Source organism: Cavia porcellus, unplaced genomic scaffold, assembly GCF_034190915.1.
Source record: "Cavia porcellus strain 051 isolate PalLab524CR breed Dunkin Hartley unplaced genomic scaffold, mCavPor4.1 scaffold_20, whole genome shotgun sequence".
Classification (NCBI taxonomy): domain Eukaryota; kingdom Metazoa; phylum Chordata; class Mammalia; order Rodentia; family Caviidae; genus Cavia; species Cavia porcellus.
In genome coordinates this window covers 57,227,721-57,243,731 of record NW_026947503.1, presented here as the reverse complement: position 1 = coordinate 57,243,731, position 16,011 = coordinate 57,227,721, and the positions used below count along the sequence as shown (strand labels likewise).

At 49.6% G+C, this 16,011-nt stretch overlaps 1 protein-coding gene across 5 annotated transcripts in view; it reads right to left on the bottom strand.

The window, feature by feature from the left end:
• Positions 1-16,011, bottom strand: part of LOC100718604 (ankyrin repeat domain-containing protein 29) — a 110,229-nt gene that overhangs the window by 5,823 nt on the left and 88,395 nt on the right. For 4 of the 5 annotated variants that reach the window (XM_063231839.1, XM_063231841.1, XM_063231840.1 and 1 more), the window contains 13 exons: positions 15,529-15,778; positions 13,759-13,832; positions 12,975-13,345; positions 11,447-11,673; positions 9,132-9,232; positions 7,451-7,553; positions 5,072-5,261; positions 4,457-4,639; positions 3,860-3,974; positions 2,228-2,355; positions 1,990-2,130; positions 790-879; positions 183-373 (listed from right to left, as the gene is read on the bottom strand). In XM_063231839.1, the coding sequence (XP_063087909.1) occupies positions 183-373; positions 790-879; positions 1,990-2,130; positions 2,228-2,355; positions 3,860-3,974; positions 4,457-4,639; positions 5,072-5,261; positions 7,451-7,553; positions 9,132-9,232; positions 11,447-11,673; positions 12,975-13,345; positions 13,759-13,832; positions 15,529-15,778 (2,164 nt within the window). The remainder of the gene's footprint in view (positions 1-182; positions 374-789; positions 880-1,989; positions 2,131-2,227; positions 2,356-3,859; positions 3,975-4,456; positions 4,640-5,071; positions 5,262-7,450; positions 7,554-9,131; positions 9,233-11,446; positions 11,674-12,974; positions 13,346-13,758; positions 13,833-15,528; positions 15,779-16,011) is intronic. The other variant, XR_010041473.1, reaches the window with a different exon arrangement.

Genomic DNA, 16,011 nt, shown 5'->3' with positions numbered 1-16,011 from the left:
AACCTTCCAAGAATCTGGTGGTGGGGGAGCCCTTTCAAAGATTTTGGTCAGGTAAAGCTGGATTTAAAGTATGTTTTGAACACAAATGATTTTCCCAAGAAAGTTCATGCTCAAGTGAGGGGTTTTGGGCCCACGACTCTGGCTCACAGCCCCCTGTGGTCGAGAGGACGTGCAGTACTGACTAGTTGTCCAGCTGGGCTGCGTTGAATATCTGCTGCACCAGCGAGTCATTGTCACAGCCCATGCCGCCGCACACCATGTTCTGCCCGGGCCGGGAGGTGTAGTCGTGCCCCTCTTCCACGACAAAGTACACAGGCGGCCCCGCGTGTAGGTACTGACCCAGGGATCTGAAGTAGTCTATGACATAGGAGTCCTGAAAGAAAGACCCAACAGCAGGACAGTGACGGGTGACCAGGCAGTAACTGAGTGACACGTTGATCGTGGGGTCTTAGGAGGGAGCCAAGAGGTCGAGTCATCTCCAGCACAGGTTTGTGATTCTCTTCCTGGGTGCCTGGGTGCCCTTTCCAGGTGTCCCCATTACAGGTCCCCATTACACCTCCTAAGGGAACTCCCCAGACTGGCAGCTCCTGTTCTGCAGCTGTGCCCGAATGTGGTGTGACAGTTCACAAAGCCAGGAGCTCCGTGCTGGCAGGACAGGGCACTACGGCAGGTGTCCTGTTGCTGGGTAAACTGTGCCCGTGTGCCCGCAGCACCAGCGCCCACACGCCTGCTCTGAAAACTACTGATCCAGGACCGAACAAGTTCAAGGGAAAAAAGCAAGCTGCTTACATCTGGCATGGAGAGAGACTGATCCAAGCCGATTTCCACTTTGTTTAGGACTGCGACACTGAATGAAAGGAGGCCCACGAAGATGGCAACCTGGAAGGGAAAGACAATGATACAATGCTTAAAGTGCACCAGTGAGTTTAAGAACAGAAATATAGTCTTAGACACACAAAAAGCAAGGACCACCCCCACCCACTGTCTGTAGAGCAAGGGATGGAGCCCAGCGCCTCGAGCAGGCGCAGTGAGCGCCCAACTGTGCTCCAGCCTTTGTCCCTCGGAGCTGAAGAACAAGTTCAGGTAACACAGCAGAGAGGACGGGGTAGGTGCTGAGGGCACAGTGGCCAAATCTGAATTCCTAGATTCAAATCCTGGCTCTGCCACTTAGAAGCTGAGTGACGCTGGGCAAGTGCTGACTCTCTCGGACCTTGCTGACTCTCTCGGACCTTCTGTTTCATTAGCAGACTGCAGGAAGGAACAGGCGTGCTGCATCAGCTGTGTGTCGACTGTGTGGGGAAATCTAGGGGTGACCCACTCTGTAGCACAGCACCCAGCTGACAGCAGGTGCCAAAGAATACTTTGTACAGTGGGACTGCAAGCTGACGTGTATCCTTGTAGTAGAGAACTGCACTGCTGCTGTGTGAGGTACACAGAATTATAAAAAGCTCCTGCATGGCTGCTGGAGGCTGGGTATAAGGGTTTTCCAGGGCAATCTGGGTGGTGAGGGTTCTGCAGTGGAGGTCACGGGACTCTATACTGGGAGAAGACTGGACCCATGTCCTCCCACTGTGCCAATATTGAATCCCTGGCTCTGTGGCCCGAGACGTAGCTCTGGGAGAACGTGGTGTAACATGGACGAGACCCTGGGTTCAGCAGCCCCACCAAAACAAACATAAAAAGACGAAGAAAAACACACCATGCTATGATTCTGTACTGCTGTGTACAGAAGCAGCAGCCAGGTGAAGGGAACCCAGTCTACCCTGCGCTACTCATGAACTTACAAGGATTTCACAATAAAAATCCAAATCCTTTTATTAACACTCACTGATAAGGCCTTGTTAGAGACAAATTGTACTATCTGTACACATTTGCTTTTGTATCTTTTGCACATAAATTAACAGCTGCCAGAAACCCCCGACCAGCTGTGAGTGCTTATAAGGCACATGACATCTTGGGAGAAGAGCAGAGCCCCAGCCCAGTGCTTACCACCAGTGGCCGCATCCAGTCTTTGAGCAGAAGTGGGGAATAGGAGTTTTTGAAGAAGTGAAACAGGCAGCTTTCCGAGGCCTGGACGCTCCTCCCATCGTTTGCCCCTTGGACACAGCAGAGGATGTCCAGCCGGTTTTTCTAAAGGAACAGAGGCCAGAGGTCACAGAAAGCCCCAGCGGGCTGCTCCATGGAAAGTGCAGACTCCTCTTAGACAGGCTATGACCTAACAACTCACCTCTTGACGCCTAATGTCCATGCCCAGGAGACTCACGAAGCAGGTCATCTGAAGGAGGAAGTCAATGAAGACCGCCAGCCCCGCGAAGAGGGAGAAGGTATGCACGGCCGGCATGGCTGACAGTGCTCCTACAAGGTGATGGGAGTGCTCTGTCACTGCAGAGGGCCCAGGGAACTCTGCCAGCACCACGTACTTATGACACATGGGCTCAACTCTCCAGAACGTTTTGCTGCCATGTCCATGTGGCTGTCAGGCCAGCCTGGGGACAGGAACAGAGTCTGGGAGCTCAGTTTTGGCACCAGGCCACTGTGCGGTAGCTTCCGGGCCTGGCCATACCCGACTAACCCAGATGCATTTCAACTCAGTTCCGCTGTACTCCATGGGAGTGAAATGTACAGAGATGGCTACGGTCATGTCTTTCAGCACTTTCTAGGCTTCGCTCTAAGAGAGGGACTGTTTTCTAGCTGCTGTGGTATTGACACTGTCTCCCAGTTTATTTATAGCAAGAGGCGACCTACAATCAGTTAAGTGAGGGGTTCCAAGGCTAAGGTACCAGGATGAGACTCAGAAACTATACACTCATAGCCCATGGTGTAGCCTGCCTGCTCCACACTGCACTGACCCATCTTAGGGTTAAAAAATGTGTTTAAACAACTAGCCAGTATGTAGCAATGAGATAGAGAATTCGCACAAAAGTCTGAATTCACAGCTTTGAAGAAGCTTTCAGGTCTGGGCTGGCTTCAGTCACTGCCTCTTTAGATGCCATGTGCACACTCAGGTCCCCCACTCCCATCTCACCAGGTCACTGCAGCCGTGGCAGAGTCTGCTATGATCATCATGCTAGCACTGGTTTTCTTATAACAGAAGTAAAAAGATTGCACCTGTGTCTACAGAAAGCAACAGTAAGGTTTGCACAGGTTTCCAAAGCGCACAGCCTCGTGGAAACGCAACTAAGACACTGACAGCGGATCGGAGGAGTGAAAGACCTCGCCTAGGATGGTCCCACAGTGGCCCTGCACATGGTGACCCGGTGGCCGTGCAGGCCCGCAGTCTGTGACCCACAGGCTGTGTTCTCTGGACTGAGGGACTCTGAGCTGCTTGCTTGAGGATGAAGGGCTTTTCTTTTTCCACTCCCAGGATGCAGCCCTCTGGTGAGCCTATCTGGCGATGTCTCCTTGAGGAGGAAATGCAGCAGTGCTGCCCTGTGTTTTATCCTGAGGTGAGCGGGTAGAACCTCCGCTGGCTAATGGGGCTGCCTCCCTGGGGCTGTGTGTAAGTGGAGGGAGCCCAGCTCCGAACACAGGGGCAGAGCTCTCCATCCCTGTGGAGCTGGACCTGCCATGCAAGGATGTCATTTTCATGTATCAGCTGCTGCTGTGGGCACCAAAAGTGCCACAGGCAGAGGTGCTCTGCAGCTTTGTCACCCTGGCCACATATCAACACTGTTCTGAAACTTGTCATGAGAAAGATGATGCCTGTAAAAAGCCATCCACTTTTCTTATGATCTACTCAATGATACTTTCGAAGTACAGAATGCTGCAAAGAGGGGCACAAAGTGGCACGGTCAGATCCCTGGCTCCTTTCCCCAGGTTCAAAAAACTACAGGGCTGGCCCATAGTAAACCAAAATTACCTAGGAAGAATGCTGTGGTCTCGCAAAAGGACGACAGGAACATACTAGGAGCCACTTCTCCTAGGACCCTGCCCAGCTGCTGATCCAGGGTTTCTCCTTGAAGGCGTTCATCTCTCTTTAAATAAAAGAAAAATGAATAGGCCACATAAAAATTCCTCAGTTACAGAGTCATCCTGTTGCTGTCTTGTACTAATGATTACAGAATAGATTAGCAGTTGATTAGCTGGCCACTAAATGACCTTCCCCCATTATCGAGTCTCTACTCAGCGTCTTCACGACTGTGGGCTGAGACCACTTCCTGCCTCAGTGTGCCATGTTCACCTTGTACCTTTTTAGAAATCAGGTTGATCAATCCTTTGTACTATGCTAAGAATCACTCTAATACCAGTAGTCCCCAAAGCGGGTTAGTCTCAGCGGCTGCATATATTCCACCAACCAAACACAGGGCTGAAATCCTTGGTCCCAAAATGTCCAGGATGAATCAAGATCACCAACGAGCCGTGGAGTAAAGGATGTAAACACCTCCTCACAGTCAGCCGCTATATAGATACTCATGTAGCAGGACAGATGCCAAGCCCAAAGACGACGGACACATACCTGGTAGGTCTGCACCAGGATGAAAATGTTGTCCACCCCAACAGCCAGCACAAGGAATGGGATGACTTCGATCACAATGAGGGTCAACGGGATCCCGATGTAGCTGAAGATGCCCAAGGAGCAGGACACCGAGCTCAGCACGATGAGGATGCCCACGATGCCAAGCGAGATCTTAGAGTCTATCTGCAAGGCAATGAGAGGAGCACTGGTGAGGGTCCCTTCTGTCCTCATTTCTATTTCTTCACAAGAGTGTATCTAGAGTTAAAAGTACAATTCTCAGTTCAAAATGAGACGCAAAAACATTTCTACATGTTCCTCTAGCAATTACTTCATAAGCTCACATTCTTAGGGTGACAGATTAAACAAATTAGGATAAAATCGTATTAAGTGAAATAAATTTTAGGTGTAAAAAAACCCCAAAAAATTGAAACAAAGAAAACATGCAGGAAACAAATATTACATTGCATTCACCTGCGATGGGTCCCTGTGTCCGTCCAAAGGAACCACACATTTAAGACAATTCTGGATATAATGAGTTAGGAATAAGGAGGGCCAAACATGGTGTCACCCTGTGCACTGCCACCCCTCCCCATACGACGGCCCTTACACCCTTACCAGGAACCTGCAGCAGCCTCTGATGTGGCCCAGGGCCAGAGAGATGTACAGAAACATGACGGCATAGCTGATCACAATCGTGAAGACATCGCTGTTACTTTCTCGGTTCAGCTCATCTTCGATACTTCGTTCAGCAGTGAAAGAAATGGTCAGATTTGGATTCTTATAGTTACTCACAAAGTGAATGAACCTAAAGAGGAAGCAGAGTATTATGTTTTTAGTTAAAACTTAGTGACAGGCAGTAACAGGTTTCTTCCCCACTTTTTGATACAAAGACCATGCTTCCCTAACCAGGCCCAAGTGAGTGGTCTCTATGGCCCTTCCAGGAGGCTGCGACATTTTCAGATCCAGCCAGAGCTCTGGTCAGGCTGAATGCTCTTCATGTACTCGTGGCTGAGGAACTGAACTCAGGGCCTCACGTATGCCATGCAAGTGTTCCACAATGAGCTACATTCCTACCCCTGAATAGTGTACCACTGAAAACAGAGTTTTGAGAAGGTTTTAAAACTGGTTCATGTTCAGCCTCGTTTTCCAAAAAAAAGTAAATAAGCAAAGTTTAGTGAATGAGTGAAAGAATGAACAAGCCCCTCACACCATGCATAAAAATGAACTCAAATCTTCAGGTCCTGGGACTAGGCAATGGTTTCTTAGATCTGACACTGTAATATGAGCAACATTAAAAAGTCTGACTTCATGAAAATTAAGAATGTCCATGCTTCAAACATCCCCATCAAGAAAACAACAAAACACCCACAGCACATATCTGGAAGCATATATCTGATGTCTAAACTACATAAAGAATAAAGTCAATAATAAAAAAATCTAAAAATAGGCAAAAAAGCCCAAATACATATTTGTCTGAGTCATATATAGTAAGAGACAATAAATAAGACAGATTTGAAAACTGTAGACTCCAGGGAAAAGCAAATCAAACCACAATGAGATAGCACTTCACACTTGCTCTGCAGGCTAGAACAAAGAAGTCACACAAGTGTTGGCAGAAGTGCAGAGAAACTGGAACCTTCACACAGTGGAAAACAGTCTAGCATTTCTTCACTCACGGGACAGTGATCACATGGCCCAGTAGTTCTACTCTAGACATGCGTTTCACTTAGGAGATATGAAAATTTAGGTCCATGCAAAAAGTTGGTACATAAGTATTTATAGCAGCTTTGCTCACAATAGCCAAAAGCTAAAACCCAGGCGAATGTGACTTGACTGATGAAGAGATAAAGTGTGGGCTCTCCATCCATGGAATGTCACTTGGTCACAGACAGGCAGTACTGGCTCTTGCTGTAGGAAGCGACGGCAGTGTACGGCATCTGAGCTGCAGTGCTTGGCTGGCCTGCGAGCCAAAGGTCTGACCTGACTGTAGTATGCTAAAACTTCAGCATCCAGGCGTAACTGCAGCGTGGCACTCTGCCACAAGTAGGTTTTGGGTTGTAGGACACTCAGTCTCCAAAAAGTTCACCATCGCTGGCACAGGGGAACCTTAAACATCATGCTAAGTGAAAGAAACCAGACAGGAAGTCTACGCAGGTGATTCTATGTATGTAAGTCTAGAAGAAGAAAACTCAGAGAGGACGAAACTCAGAGAGGTCAGTGGGTGGCTAGGGTGATGGATGTGAGGATAAGGACAGAAGGGTGAAGCTCCAGGGTACGGCGTTTCCTCCTAAGGCCGGCTGTGGTGCTGGCCAGCCACCTGGAAGGGCACAGCATGCACTAGCCTTCACACTGTGCACGTGAAATGAGTGAGCTGTATGGTTTACCAGCCCTATCTTAATAAAAGCGTTTTAAAAATACTGAAGGCGAGGAGTAAAAGTCCCCTTCTCTTTCCAGTAGCGAAGAGTTTGAAACATAGGTACCGATTTCTTAAGTGACGCCCTCAGTACTTTTTCCTAAGCATGACCAACATGTGCTGGGTATTACGTAAGTCACGAACCATTTATTTACCTTTTGTTCTCTTTATTTTTTATTTATTTATTTTTGGCACTGGGTATCGAACTCGTGACCTTGTGCTTGCCAGGCAGGCACTTGTGCCACTGAGCTAATCTCCAGGCCATCTTTTGTTCTCTTTAATGACCACATAATATGCTCACAGTCACTATGCTCATCCCTCACTAACACATTCCGTGTGTTCCCAGGGTTTGCTGTTAAACACACCTGTGCAAGCACGCACGTACTCTGGCACTGTTGCAGTTAGACTGCCTATTCAAAGCTGTCTACAGGTAAATCTGTGGATGCATTTCTTCTTAGGAGTGGCATTGTATTAAGTGGAGAGAGTATCCGACTTAGGCCTGACACTGGGGGACTCAGACAACAGGGCACCCAGCTTCCCCCGCGGCAAGGCCGGGCCTGTTTCGCCCTGGGGTGACTCACTCTTTCTCCCAGGCCTGGGCCCGCTGCAGTTTCTCGGGATCATCGTAGTAATTATTGACAGGGAAGGTAATCACAAGGGCAGTGGCATTATTGTAGTTTTGATCTAGAACAGAAAAATGGGACATGAAAAGGCAGATTATGACATGCAGAAAACAGGGAACATGCCTGGGCACAGCACAACAGTGGCTGGCTGCTTTGTCACTGTGGCTGTCTCTGCATTTGGGGAGCGACCATCCTGAGTGGCACTGTACGTCACACACAGTAAAAATTTTCACCAGGGCAGAAGGGTGCTCAGTGAAAATTCTTTCCTTTCTTCATCCCCACGCTATCCCCCCTCGAGGCTGTGATCATGTGTGAACCTTTGCATACATGCATCAGCTCTGCATAAACACAAACAGATTTGTCACCTTCCCCGCTTAACACAGAGTACCACATTCCACACCCAAACACTGCATCTACAGATCCTGTACGCAGAAGACTCCTCTAGTACTTAGAGGGCTTCTTGGTTCCTTTTCTGCTGTCTAATGTTTTCTAATATAATTTAAGAATTTCTTTTGCTATTCCATACAAGATTACTACAAAGAACATCACTATTTTTAGTGCGGAAAGTACAAACTTGTAGAGTCAATCCTTTAAGTATAGTCACTGTTGAAAACCAATCTCATTTCTAGGATTAGTGTTTGTTTTGTTTTGTTTTGGAGACAGGGTCTTGCTATGTGTAGTTCAGGCTGCCGACATGGAACTCACTACAGAGCCTACAGTGGCCTAGACCATGCAGTGATTTTCCAACTGCAGCCTCCTGAGTGCGGGGTTATAGGCGTGAGACACTACTTCTAATTGTCATAGTTCTTCCAAACAGACCATGCTAGTTTTGATGTATTGATTTAACAAAATATTTACTGAGGCCTACCTCATGCCAGGTGTTACTTTAGGTCCTGTGGCTATGTCAGAGGGCAAAAGAGAACAACCCTCTCCCTCCCAGAGGGTCAGTCTAGTAACCAAGTTTCACTTCCACCAGCAGTGGAGTTTCCCATGTTTCACCGCCACAGGGCTGTCCAGCTGTTAATGCCACCCTTTCCTTATTAGAAATGCCGTTTTATTACATGAGATGAAGTAAATCTTAAAAACAGATTACAACTATTCGCCCTCTTAAGTGGATGGAGAGAAACGTGTTGAACTTGTAATTAGGCTTCAGATGCCAAAGGCGTCTCACAAATCATCGGCCCAGTGTATCCTGCATGACCTGTCCTCAGACTCGAGGAACCGGCAATCAGCCAACAGCTGCTCCTCCCCCGGGGAAGGGTCCCAGCTGTCCTGGTGGGCTCAGAAGGAGAAACTGGTCCCCACGTACCAGAGTTCTGGGTCTGGGGTCCCTGGCCCCTGATGAGTTTCCACAGGTGAGCCGTTGGGGTCTGACACCTGCGTGCGGCTGACCATGTGTGGCTGTGTACTGGGGGGACACGTCCTCAGCCTCCACCTGCTTCCCACAGGCACGTGTGACCTCAGAGGTGGATGCAACACACTTCTCTACAGTCCATGGTAAAACCCAGACCCAAACCCACGCGGGAACGACACTCAGGGCCCAAGGGACAGGAATTCAGGACACTGCTCGCTTTGTGAAACCTCTGCAGTCACCCAATTCTAACAACTTTGCCCACCGGAGTAGGGCTCTCCTGCTTACCGTCATAGCCTCCCAGCACAAGCCACGGGAACACTGGTCCTCCGAACGTCCCCAGGCAAGGGTCATGGAGCAGACTTGTGTCATTCAGCGAGGCGGGAGCCCTGCCGTAAGTTGAGGAAACACTTCTCAATTAGAATAAGGTTCCAGACATCTGTGATAAACATTTAGACAACCAGCGTTTCCTGCAGCTGACTGTATTCTAAGCACGATGCAGTTCCTAAGTCTGAGGATTGTCTGTCATTCACCTCTGAGAGCTCAGTCACTGGGCAGGAGGCCAGGGACACCCCCTAGAGAGGCTGACACACATGGTGCATGGTGCAGTGCAGCCAGAGGAGGGGACAAACAGCATAGGGGCAAATTGCCACCCAGAGGAGATGTGTGCTGGCCAGATCTCTAGGGACAGAGGGGTCCCCCCAGGCAGGGAGGACAGAGCAGGCTCCACAGGCAGCAAGAACAGGCACCGGAAAAGAGATGTGAGTGGGGGTGGAGGGGGCGATGATCTCTCAGGGTTTGGAGTTCAACCTGGAGGTGCCGAGGAGCAAGCCGAGATTTCCAGGAAGGGGCATTGGGTGCCATTACAAAGACACAACGGTGGTAAAGTGGAAGGGATGGGAGCAGATAGAGCGTGCAGAGGGGCAGGGTGGACAAGCCCCTGATGAGGGATGGGCAGGGTGGACAAGGCCCTGACGAGGGATGGGCAGGGTGGACAAGGCCCTGACGAGGGACGGCTTTGTGCAGAGGAAGCCATACTTTAGGAAGGTTCCCGAGCTGCCAGACCCAGGCCAGCCCTGGAGGCAGGTGACCTGTGGCGGGTGCAGAGTCCTTCCCCCATCGCCCAACCTTCTCTGCATTGGGGACTGGACAGGGCATGCCAGAGCCCCTGTGCTGGCAGGCGGTGCCCTGGAAAGCAACGCCTTCCCTGCCCTTCTGCAGGACTTGGGGTTGGAAAAGGCTAAGAATAGCTGGAGAGGGAGGAAAGGGGTGGCTGGTGATGGGCCTGGGTCACAGAGGACACGCACCAGTGTGACTACAGACCAGGCCCACAGTGGCCCACAGCACAGCTGTGGAAACCACATCCTCCCATCCAACGTGAGTCTCACAGCCTCCTCCAAAATTTTGCTGACTTGTATGTTTTAAAATACAAATAAAACAGATTTTTCTTTCAACTATAAAAATTATATAATATTCAATGTTTTCCCTCAGTCACCCCCAGCTTCTGCACCATCTGCCAGTCAAGAATGCTGCCTAGGGCATATGGGCACATGGTCAGGTTTTGAGTATGATTCATGTTTTTAGAGGCAATGTCCTTGAAATAAGAGTGGACACAGACCAGTGGCCTGAAGAATTCTATTCAAAAAACACACAAACTCAAGGTTTCAGGATTGTTTGTGTTTGTTTTGAGTTACTGTCTTCCTATATAGCCCAGGTTGGCCTTGAACACAGGGCAATCCTCCTGCCTCAGCCTCTCCAGTGCTGGGATTACAGGCCTGGGCCACCACCCACTGCTTCAGAGTTCTTGACAACCAGAAACCGAGTGTTTGGCTCCAGAGACATGGCTAGCTGAGCAGCGTCAAAAAAGACAAGGCATAGCTTTTCTGTTCCAGTGGAGGCCCAGCTGCCCTGGTGACTAATCCCGGTTCTAATGCAGGCCTGCCCAGCTGGACACATAGCTGCTAAGGGCAGCAGCTTCTGGGGTCCTTGAGCTCAACTGCACTCCAATCCTCCCTGGCTCCCCAAGGGCAGGCTACAGGCTTTAAAAACAAGAGGGATCATGGTATAAGGTTACACTTGACAAACAAGCAGGAGTATACATCTAGGGGCGATGTGTACATGAAATTGCATGGCACTGACTTAAAGACGCAGAGGTACCCGCACTTCCTGTATGACACTTTCAGAAAGCCACCCCAGGGTCTTTGTACTTTTCGTTCATCCCTGTGATATCCACAGGGTGTCTCTGATACCCACCCTGACACCCATTCCTTTTCAGGCTTCTTTTTCGTCTCCTAGACTCATGTGCACCTGCCGGCCAGCAGCACTTTCCTTAGTGGGGACCACATATGCCACTCGGGCCCCTTAAGAGCATGGTGCCGATTTACGTGGTGCCAACACTCTATGATGTGTGCGTAACAAAGACATGAACCAAGCCGTCCCCACTGTGAAGCAGCACAGGACTCAGTTTATGTGTTTGAGCCTTGGCCAGGGATGTGAGCTTTCCTGTGTCCCGCCCGCCTGCTCCCTGCTGGTCTCTGAGACTTGGGACAGGGTAAGCCAGAGTGAGTGCTTAGATCCCCCGACACAGGAGCAATCGCACTCACCGGACGCAGTACAGAAAGTGCGTGTGGTAGTCCGCGTACACGAAGAAGTCGTCCCCCACTATATGGTCCAGTGTAGCGTGGCTATTCTGGAAGTAATTCAGCACACTAAAGATGGTGCAGTTCTTGTTATACGGTGAGAGAGGGGCCAGGCAGATGTCCCCAAGTGTCACTGTCTCGTTGTTATAATAGGCGGTAATGTTTTCAATGGCTATTTGTAAGTCGAGAACCTGAAAGATTTTCAAAATAAGCAAATTCAGAAGCATGTCATATTTCTTCAGATTTTACCAACCACTACTGTCCTGTGGGGTCAGAGGAAAAGGAGGATTTTGAGAAAGTATTTTCCAAAATGGGGAGATGGGTGCATGTCATGGTGCACACCTGTAATCCCAGCACGCGGGAGGCTGAGGCAGGAAGATTGCCACTGAGTCCAAGATCAGCCTGAACTACATAGCTAAGCCCTGACTCAACAACACAACACAATACAAAACAAAACAAAGAGGATGTGGTAGGGCACTAAGGTAAGGGAGAAAGCAAACAGGAACAAAGAACCTGGTTCCAAGTGTCTAGAGATGGGGAGGGAACATTAGGCCCTGAATGGATCTCAACACAGGACACACTTCAGCTGCTACCACCCAGGCATCAGAGAGGAGACTGGAGTGAGACGCCCACCAAGATGCACCACTCCCATGTGCTCTGTGCAGCAGTAACTGAGCCTGCGAGGCGGAGCGTGCTCCCCCTCTTCTGCAACGCATCGACAAAAAGCAGCAAATGGTTCTGGGGTGGGGGCAGGAAACGTTCCACTGAAGTCTCAGGACCATGTCCATGTCTTCAAAATTTCACACTTTCTTTCAATCACGAGCAACATTTAAAGGGAAAATCGAGTGTCACGCAGTCAGCCATTGAGGAAGGGCGGTGGGTTAGTCAGGGCTCAGTCTTCACAGCAGGTGCCACCAACATTGGACACTCTCAATGCCTGTCGCAGAAGGACCTCAGCCGACATGCACCTCCCTGTCACCTGAGTGCTGGGAGCCCGCACAGGCCCTAAGACGTGCATGCTTGGAATCTGAGTAGGTCATGATCCAGAGAGGCTCCTGCCCCAGCCACCAGGACGACATAAAAACCCATCATTCCTTTGAGTGTGTTCCTCATGCTCACAGCCACCAGTGGAAGAAATTCACAGGCTCCCACGTGATCTGCTCATGAGTACATCCTGCTTCAACAGAGAAACGCTACCCGGTCTTCCTCTCCTCATACCAACTTCAAGAAAAAGGCAAGACCTACTGTTGGAAATTCATTCAAAGGCAGGCAGCAGGACATTTTTCATGAAGTTCAATGCCTACCATCACTTTTTGAAAAAGTAAGTTCAAAACAACTTTGGCTTTTACGCTTAGATTTTTCACGAGACACCAACTACGACATTCAGGCCCAAATCCAGAGCAGGTAAAGCTGGTCACCATGCAGAAATCAGCACACCAGCAGGCCACATACAGACGGACGGACGGAAGGACGCGTGCTGACATTAGATTACCTGGTGCAGGATCTCTTTGTCAAGCGGAGGTCCGAAGGGCACATCGGCTCCGGAGGGGTACGGGGAGTAGGGGTGTTTGCCAGTGTGCGGGGCCTGGATGATGAGCTGCTCCGTCCGGAAGAAGGGCCCAAAGTGCGTGTCGAAGTACTCCTTCTCCAAGCGGGCCTGGCTGCTGGGGGCTGACCACAGGTCCACTGGGTTGGTGGTGAGGCGGACAAACACCAGGCCTGAAGAGCACGAGGCGATGAAGACCAGCGAGAAGAAGATGACGTAGCCAGGCCTTTGGACGCAGAAAGCCCCCCAGCGTGTGAAAAGGTGCCTCAAACAGCCCTCGAAGCAGGTGCCCAGTGGGTCGCAGCAGGCGATCTCTCCTGGAAAGGTGGGAGGAAAAGGAAAGCATTGGCTCCTGCTGTGCAGGCTGAGTCCAGCCCTGGACACTCATGGGCCCTCCAGCTGCACTCAGGCACTAGACTGTGGACAGAGGTTCGCATCTGCACCCCTGAAAAGTGAAGCCTTTGGACTGCTCTGGGCACAGCGTTACTCCGCAGCCCTGCCTGAAGCTCACTCAGGCCTCACAGGGCCACCTCCAGCCCCAGGAGGAGCCCCTCACTATCTCCCTCTATTACGCTTCACTCAGTTCTGACTTCAGAGCTCCCAGGCAACGGCCACATCCATCTCCATCCCAGCCATGTCCTTGGCACCAGAACAGGCCATCTGCCACCTTGGGGAGGAAAGTGGGGCTCAGGGCCCACATGATCCGAGCTGACAGTGTAAATGAGCCTACCTTTGTCACTGGTGTCCCCACCAAGGGCCATGTTGCTGTCGATGGGAGTGTACTCCGAGACAAAGTATCGTTTCCTGAAAAATAAAGTGAGTGCAGGTGGCACTGGAGACTTAGCAAGATGAGGCCGTTACCGACATTCCCCAGGCTCACCAAGTGCTGCTTCCCTAGCCAGTCGTCTTCCTGCCCATGTGTAACCACCTTTCCTCTAAGTTCCCTGGGTGCCTACACTCACCAATCTCAGGAAAAAATGAAGACCATATGGCTAAGAACACACTTCATTAACGGGCAATTTCACTTTGCAACTTCGATCCTTCACTTTAGTGCCTTTCAAGGCACCATCAACCACAGAAGCTACAAACACAGCCAGCGCCCAGATCTCCTTTCTAAACACCATTTTCCAATAAAAATAAAAGGCCCCAGGGTTCCTCATAGAAGAGGATGGTTCCAGGTAGGGAAGATGAATCCGGTGCGGGGAGGTCAACAGAACACAGGAGCCTAAGTGATGGCATACTGGCTTGCAAAACCAGAACAACATGAATAATGTAATAAATCATGATATTGGAATGCAGTGTACAGCCTAAGTGAGAAGTCCCTACTGCAGTAATTGAGTAAGTAAGTGAGAATAAGTAAGTGAGTCCAGTTAGTAAGTGCAGAGGGGGAGAGGGAAATCCTACAGTACTACTAAGGACTGGCAGATGGAAACCACCAGTTGGCAGGCTGTGGGTGACAGTTTAAAAGATCTTAAAGTGCAACAAAAGAAAAAGTGTAACTTCACAGTGGAGAAACCCAGCAGATCATGATTACTAACTCAGCACTGCGTCCACACAGACATCATGGACTCAGGGCCACGAAGACTAACACACATCATCACAAACACACATCTAGGCGTGAGAAAGCATTTCAGATAAAGCCAACTTGAAGGATGTGCTGCAAACTAACTAATAAAGATCAACAATGTCAAGATTGTAAGTACAGGAGAGACTAGAGCCTGTCTGCTGCGAGTTGGAGAAGCGGCTGGGTGCAGTGGCACATACTGTGACACCAGTTACTGGGGAGGCCGAAGCAGGAGAATCACAAGTTCAAGGCCAGCCTAGGCAACTTAGCAAGACCTTGTCCCCGAATGAAATTTTAAAAAGGTTGGAGATCTGGTTCAGTGGCAGAGCACTTCCCCTGCATGTGGGAGGCAGTGGGTCTGATCCCCAGGACCACAAACGAAGAAATAAAACCACAAAAAACAAATGTACTATGGAATCCTGAAGCCAAACGAAGGGAATGAGAGGAAAAATTGATGAAATGTGAACAAAGCCTGTAGTTCAGCTAACCATAGTACATCAGCTGTTTTCATGGTTCTGATTTTCACACCACAGGTCTTCTGGGTACAACAATAGGCGAGGCGGGGAAAGGATACACACAGACTGTGCTATTCCTGCAGCTTTTCCCTAAGTCTACAGTTATTTCAAATTGAAAGTTCATGAAGAGGTATTGTCCTAAACCATGAAGCAATATCTAAAAGGACTGTGGTACTGCATTTACTGAGATCAGAGTTGGCCTGTGGGAGTCACTAAAGGAAGGGTCAGTGGGTGGTGCTTTGACTCACACATTGTTCTGAATAAATCAATAAAACTAACATCAAATGTCTAAATATCTAAACAACACATAGTTGTTACAAACTGCAGGACATATCTGCCAAGGAAACATTAAAAAGCTGCACTGGGGTAATTTTGTTCTTGCCCTTGATGACGAAAAAGAAAAAACAAGCAAGCTGCTTACCTGTAGCACCACACTGCAAAACATGCTCCAAAAAACACAACCAAAAATGCCATGTAGGTGATCCACATGATGACGTACATGGCGTCCCAGCCAAGGAGTCGCCAAGGGACGGGCGGGGGCGGGGGTTGGGGCTTGGGGCCGCACACGATGGAGCAATCCTGGCAGCTGCAGGGCCCCGTGACCTCATCCACAGATTCGTTGCAGGCTTTGGTGGCATTTCTCATGGGCTCCATGCCGTGGATGGGGAGATCTACAGGGTGAAAGTGTGCTGCATGAAGATCTCAATGGAAAACACTAAAGATTCTGTATTAAATCACATTTAACCCCACTATCACGGAGACTGACACCTGAGATAAAGCACCTGGATGACGAACTGTAGGTGTCTGTTTCACCTTGAGTCAGATGATGCTGTGCTCTGTTTCATAATTTTCTTACAATATTGTGCACTGAAGCCAGAGCTTCTTGCTTGCTAGCAAATGCAAC